This window comes from Oratosquilla oratoria, chromosome 11 (assembly GCF_046742065.1).
Source record: "Oratosquilla oratoria isolate Oo_2021 chromosome 11, ASM4674206v1, whole genome shotgun sequence".
In the NCBI taxonomy this organism is placed as follows: Eukaryota; Metazoa; Arthropoda; class Malacostraca; order Stomatopoda; family Squillidae; genus Oratosquilla; species Oratosquilla oratoria.
This window is the reverse complement of record NC_134787.1, coordinates 50,507,309-50,514,808: the sequence shown is the minus strand read 5'-3', so window position 1 is coordinate 50,514,808 and position 7,500 is coordinate 50,507,309. Positions and strand designations below refer to the sequence as shown.

Sequence of the window (7,500 nt, the reverse complement as noted above, 5' to 3'; positions counted from 1 at the left end):
TCCTCTTTCTCAAATGTCTGATCTTCTTTGCTTTCACTATCCGTTTACTTTTTCGCAATTTAACAAAGCGATACTGGGGGAGTTCCACAAAGCTGGGCACAATTTATTAGAAGAATCGAAGAAGAAGAAGAAGAAGAAGAAGAAGAAGAAGAAGAAGAAGAAGAAGAAGAAGAAGAAGAAGAAGAAGAAGAAGAAGAAGAAAAGGAATAGTCATCAGGAACGAACGAGGTCAAGAAAGGTAGGCCAGAACCACTTTATAAGTGAGTAGTACCATAGAAATGAATAAGAATACATAGACGCGACCGGAATAAAATGACAAGTATCACTCGGCACAGCAATGTTGAACAAACAGGGAGACATAACACATCTCTGACCCATAGCCACCTCTACATTGAAACATTCCGAATCTTTTCTATATATCTTTACACATGCATTTTTTCCTTCATTTGAGTTCCTCATTTTCCTTGGCAATTTCCTTCTCATATTACACTTTTTGAAAAATTTCCATGACAAATTATATAAATCTCATCATGCACATTCTCCAGATCCATGAGCACCACGTTTCTCTCCTCTTAACAATTTCATGAAATTTTCAGAAAGTTGATTTATTATAAACTTTTATTTGTGTCTTGTCCACACATTCCCTACCCCTAAACCCTAATTGTTCTCCCTGATTATAAGTTTGCTCTAAATCTATGAGCGCCACGCTTATCTTATCGATTCCTCATCCTTAAGCTTTTCAGTAATTTTCTTAATGGAACTACCCAAATCGCATTTCCCCTATCCCATACCAATAGTTTTCGTCTCCTAACTTCTCTGTTTTTATTTTTTCATATACTCTTTCATGTAGCTTATACAGGATGCCAAAAGGGCTTGATTTCCCTTATTCTAGGGGTCCTGTCTCCTTTCATTTTCAAAAAGGACTTCTTACACGGGTTTCTTAATCACCCAGGACCTCTTCCTAGCTTTTTATTTTTGTAGATTTTTTTTTCAAGCCATTTACTGATGCGTTTTCTCCTTTCTCCATAGCATTTTTCTTATGATTTCCTTCATTCTTGGGCATTGAAGAAATCGCCATCTTCCTTGTTGATATATTCTTTGCCAATTCCTCTTCCATGCCTGTTTGTGTACTAAGATTCTCTAAACCACTGCGTTTGTAAGCTTCGAAAGTGATCTGTCCACACCAACATCACCTTTTTGTTCTGTATAATAACTTTACCTTCCCAGTTTCTCATCACAATTTTGATTTCTTGCTTCATTTTCTTCATTATTCATTTCAGTTCAAAACTACTTCTTGGCATTTTTATTCCAATTTTTAAACATCCTTTCTCTCTAAAGCTCTTAGCAACGTCTCACTTGCATTACTCTTGTATTTACTTTCCTCTTTTTTCTACCTAGTTACTGTGTACGTATGTACTTCATTCCTGGGTCATACTAAGCCTCATCCCTCGTCATCATTTATTCTTTCCTTGTTCCGTTCGTCCCCAGTTCGCCCCTAGTTCTTGCATTCTCTCTTATCTCTCCTTCCATTACATCCTCTTTTTTGACAAAGTTACATTTACAACCCTCTTTAGGTCTACTCATTTACACCTGATCTGGGTTTGAATGCTTATGGCTTTTTACATCACTGATTAGTCTTCTGTTCCTGCACCCGCGCCTCCCATAGTATTTACATGAAATGACCTCTTGTTCATCAGCCTGTCCATTAGCAGAGAGTCTATGAGGGATCTCGGAGGACCGTTCTTTCTCGTCCACATATATACGAGAGTTAGCTGTGTTTTTAATGTACATTATTACATGTCCCTCTCTACACATTTCCACTGTCAGCTCTTCACTATTGTTAGTAGAGAATTCCACTGCAAATTTAATAATGTTTTCATTACTTTGACAAATGCTCTCGGGTCCATAGAGTCATTTATGCCAAGCTTATTCTATAGATCCAGCCTCCTGTCTCTTTGTTTAGTTCGGATCAGGCCTATTCATACTTCCTCTCATTATATGTTTTACGTACATCTGTTTTCGACACCTCTCTGTCAACTTCCATTGTCACTCGGAATACTTTTTGATCTCACACTCTTCTAACTTGTGACATTTCCTACCCCACTTTTCCACTTAATAATCCGACAAAATGATCGAGGTAGTCATGTTTGTCCTTACCGGTTTCGTTCTGTCTCTTGGTACGGCCGCTGTGCCACGTTTCAATTTCTGCATGTATGCCTCCTCGAGTTTCTCGATGTTGATGGCTTAGAATTAAAGTGAATTGTGGTTGATAAATGTAAATCTGTTCACTGGAACCCATTCGGTATTGTGTAAATACTTTCCCGCGTTGTATTTTACCAAGAGTACTATCATGGTGGAGATGGGTTGAACGCAAAATTTCGTGTACGTGTATGTAACTCGAGCATACAAGTATATAAGAAAAGCTGCGCTCAACTTATATATCTCGTGATGGCGCAATCGGTTAAGTCACTATCACTTGTCACGTGCTAGCGCAGGTTCGAGTCCTTGACTGTACCACGTTTCAATTTCTGCATGTATGCCTCCTCGAGCTTCTCAATGTTGATGGGTTAGAATTAAAGTTTATTGTGGTTTATATATACATATATATATATATATATATATATATATATACATATATATATATATATGTATATATATATATGTATATAAATATATATATATATATATATATATATATATATATATAAAGAGAATAAGATATCAAGTAGAAGGGGATGGAGATATTCTAGTGTATGGAGATGACATTGCCTGCTGGAGTAACGACAGATTACAGTTAGAAAGAGCTCTAAATTGTTGGAAAAGATGCTTTAATGAGGCAGGACTAAGCATTAATATTCAGAAGACTGAAATACTAACCATCACAAAAGAAAATTATGACATTGCAGAAATAATGATTGAAAATGAAAATGTTAAAGAAGCACATTGTGTTAAGTATCTGGGAAGCGTATTTACAAAAGATGGATGCAAGAATAGGGAAAAGATAACTGAAAGAATATCAAAGTACAGTAGAGGTGTCTGTGCCTTGTACCCTATCCTAAAAGATATAAATGTACCTACGGAGGCAAAGAAAAATATTTTTGAATCAGTTTTGGTACCAATTTTAATGTATGCTGCTGAAAGCTGGACATTAACATCAAGAGACTGGAGCAGAATTCAGTCGGCAGAAATGAAAACGTTGAGAGCAATAGTAAATAAAACCAAAAGAGATCGAATTAGAAATGATGAAATAAGAGAAATGATTGGAGTAAAATCAACTAGAATCAAAATAGAAAAGGCACAATTAAGGTGGCTTGGGCACGTGGAGAGAATGGATGAAGAGAGAATTGCAAAGAAAAGATGGAACTGGAGACCAGAAGGTAGCAGATCTAGAGGTAGACCGAAGAAAAGATGGCGTTCAAGAAATCCTAGAGGCAAATGGATTAGGAAAAATAGAGGATTTGAGAGAAGAGGGAAGCTTTGAGAGGACAATCTGGAGAAGTGTGCTGGCCCGACTGACAGGCTGTAAGCCTACCTGGGAGCAGAAGTAAGAAGTAAGAATATATGTATAAATACATACATACATACATATATATGTATATATATATATATATATATATATATATATATATATAAAACATACTGCAGAGTCTAATTGACAACTTGCCTGGGACCCAGAGCCATCTTCCTTACCACACTTTTCCAGGATCTTCCCACGTCAACACAACCACCCACGCAGAGCCACTCAACAACTCCCATCCCTGTCAAGGAATCGCACATAAGGATCTCCTCTCCTTCCCTCCCCTCCTCCAGTCTCGTCAGTCTACGCTGGTTTCCTCCCACACTCATATATCCACGAGTGTTGTTCTTTTCCTGTCTACTACAGCTTGGTAAACACAGGTAATACAACCGAGCCAACACACACACGCACACACACACACACACACACACACACACACACACACACACACACACACACACACACACACACACACACACACACACACACACACACACACACACACACACACACACACACACACACACACACACACACACACACACACACACACACACACACACACACACACACACACACACACACACACACACACACACACACACACACACACACACACACACCTCTATCTAGGGTTAGTTAGACCTATCCTTGACTATGCGGTTCAGTTTTTCTCCGTTCTTTAAAATGGACATCAGCTCACTAGGATCAGTACAGAGGAGAATGACCAAAATGATTCATAGGCTCAGAAATTTACATTACGAAGAGAGGCTTAGGCACCTTAACTTACACTCTCCGGAAAGACGCAGAGTACGGGGTGATCTAATAGAGGTTTTAAAGTGGATCAAAGGCTTTAACAAGGGTGACGCAGACAAGGTCATCATATTAAGACGACAGTGCATGACTCGCAGTAATGGATTTAAATTGGACAGATTTAGATTTAAGAAGGAAGTAGGAAAGAATTGGTTTACTAATAGGGTGGTCAACAAATGGAATAGACTTGTGACGATGTAGTGAGCGCTGACATTATCGGTTGTTTTAAGAAACGGTTAGACAAATTTATAGATGGGGATGACAGGTGGTAATAGACATGGAACTGACTAGTGTAGGCCTTATGGTATCTTTAAGTCTCCTTCATTCTTATGTTCATATACATATATATATATATATATATATATATATATATATATATGTATATATATATGTATATATATATATATGTGTATATATATGTGTATATATATATGTATATATATGTATACACACAGACACACACACACACACACACAACACACACACACACACACACACACACACACACATATATATATATATATATATATATATATATATATATATATATATATATATATGTATATATATGGGCGCGCGCATGTAAAATTTTCATTTCTTCTTGCAGTACAATAATGAGCACTGAGTTGCATTTTTCTTTCGGCCTACGAAGCATAAAGATGAGCTCAGCGTCCCTCTCCTCCGCCCTCCCTCTCCCTCCAGGTCCAGAAAAGTGGAGGAGAGTATGGAGACCCATAGGTCACCTCTTTCCTCCCAGTCCACCTCAAGCCACCCAGGTCTCCCGTACCTCGTTCTCCTACACACTTGGAAAGGTCACGATAACCTCGCTCTCGTCCTTGAACTTCGCACCTGGGTCCTGCGTCAGGACTGAAGGGGGAAGAAGGAGGTTTTCTTGTCTGTTTACTACTCTCTTGTTTTGCCCTGATTTTTCCTGGCACCACTTTGGGGGCTGGCGCGAAGGGAAGAAGCCAACGGGGAAGACTCGTCAAGTCTTCACGTTTCGTTGAGCCTCGTGGGATGGGGAGGTGGGAGTGGATATGTGGTGGGAGGAGGATGAGGTCTTGCTAAGTGTTAATTGTAGCAGGCCAAATCACTTTGGGAAAAAAACAAAAAACGATATGACATTACTATAAACTTAAACATAAAACTCTACGGTAAACGATAACCAAATTTCGAAAAATTGTAGGTATTTAATTTTGTGAAGGCTGTATCACAAAGAACAATCCAGTTTACTTCGGAGAGAGAACTAGTGACGTGACGTCACAATAAGTATACAGGACGACTCAGTCGACCTTCACGCCTCGTGACGTCATATTGTTTGTGTTTCTTTCCGAAATGAAATGACTTGTTCTCATGCAGATCTTGGCTTCTTGCCTGAAATGTATTTGATCCTCTGTGGGTGGAATGATAGATAAACAAAGTAGATAAGAAAAAGTAAGTAAAAATGAACCATACTTTAGAAAAGAACAGCCAAAAAGGAAGAACCAAGAGAAGATTAAAGTGAAAAACAAACAAAACTAGAAGATATAGATAACTTTATTGAATGAAATAGTGAAAAAATAAATCATAGCATCTTTTCAACCTTACATAGAAATAGGATAAAACAAAAAAAATAAATCTATAATGAGATCAAGGACTGCTCCAGAGGTGAATCAGGAACTTCTGCCATTATGTCTTTGATGATTATGATCAGGTTAAAACCAGATGATCAAATTCAGATTAAACGAAAACTGTCGTTTTTTATGACTCAATAGCCATCTCTATATCCTCTCCCGTTGAGTGGTCACTCAATGGCTTTATTATGGTTAGTGTCACGCGATTTCATTACGGCCCATAGCAGTGCATGGCTCAGGTTGGAATACATAGATGTACGTCATCAGACAAGAATGTTGCGAAATAAATTGTAAGATAGTAATGATTGAAAACAACAACAACAACAACAACAACAACAACAACAGCATCAAAACAAGGGAACTTCCAGCTCGAGAAGAAGAACGTCAGGAGGTGCTTAGTAGCTGCGGCCGAAGCCGTCACCTTTGTTCTTTGTGATTGGACTGTTAGGGCGGGTTACAAGACCCTTATGAGATTAGGTAAAAGAGAAAATTGAGTGAAAAATGGAGGCAGTGGGTACAATATAAAGTGAGAGGATAGTTATAAGACTGAGGGTAGAGTGCTAAATAGATGGGATCCATCGGTACTATTCTATCTTCCGGGTTGTTGTGGGTCCATTTAGGAACAGGGACAGAACCTTACGAAGAACAGTAATGGAGATAAAAAAAAAAAAAAAAAAAAAAGTAGTCCAGGCGAGGAAGGAAGTTAAATTAGATTCGAGTTGATGTGTTTTGCGTATTGACTATGAAACAAATCTAGCAATAAATGAGTAAATGAATAGATAAATACTGAGATAAAAAAAGATGTGGGTGGGTGGTGAAAAGGTTGTTTGCGAAAGAGGAACAAGTGATAAAGAAATAAATAAAGAGTTGAATAACTAGATGAATTAACAAAGAAGATCGAAAGAGGTTGAATTATACTCACTGATTGCGTGACGAGCCTTTTGCAGACTTCAAGCGCAGTGCGAATGGGATTGGAGTCCATGATCATCGTGACGTCATCCAGGCTGGCGTTCGGCGACATAAACTCAGTGTCGTTGTTGATTTTCTGCTGGCAAGACCACACACGGACTTATTGTGGCGCTGCCGTAGTATGCAGGGCATTTGTTGCACATTGTCGCAATGTTCCATGCATGCAGCGGGCGGGAGGGGGACAATGGCAGCAAGGGCAGATCGGGTAGGAAGAAGTCGGCCGGGCTGTTGCAGGCAAGGCAAGAAGGTCTGCAGAGTCGAGAAGGAAAGGAAGGGAGAAGATAGAGAGAGAGGAAGAGAGAGAGATTAAGAGAGAGAGGGAGAGGGGGGCAGGGATAACGAGAAAGAGGTCACAGTAAAATTGGCGAGCGAAATGAGAAATATAGATGAATAGATAGATGAATAGATATATAGGTAGACAGATAGAGACAGAGAGATAGGTAGATAGATCTATAGATGGATGGATTGAGGGAGAAAGAGAGAGAGAGAGAGAGAGAGAGAGAGAGAGAGAGAGAGAGAGAGAGAGAGAGAGAGAGAGAGAGAGAGAGAGAGAGAGAGAGAGAGAGAGAGAGAGAGAGAGAGAGAGAG

The 7,500-nt window shown here is 39.0% G+C and overlaps 1 protein-coding gene across 5 annotated transcripts in view; it reads right to left on the bottom strand.

Annotated features, from left to right (window-relative positions):
* Positions 1-7,500, bottom strand: part of LOC143029816 (glutamate [NMDA] receptor subunit 1-like) — a 169,639-nt gene that overhangs the window by 61,962 nt on the left and 100,177 nt on the right. For 3 of the 5 annotated variants that reach the window (XM_076192851.1, XM_076192854.1, XM_076192852.1), the window contains exon 4: positions 6,866-6,991. In XM_076192851.1, the coding sequence (XP_076048966.1) occupies positions 6,866-6,991 (126 nt within the window). The remainder of the gene's footprint in view (positions 1-6,865; positions 6,992-7,500) is intronic. The other 2 variants (XM_076192853.1, XM_076192855.1) reach the window with 1 other exon arrangement.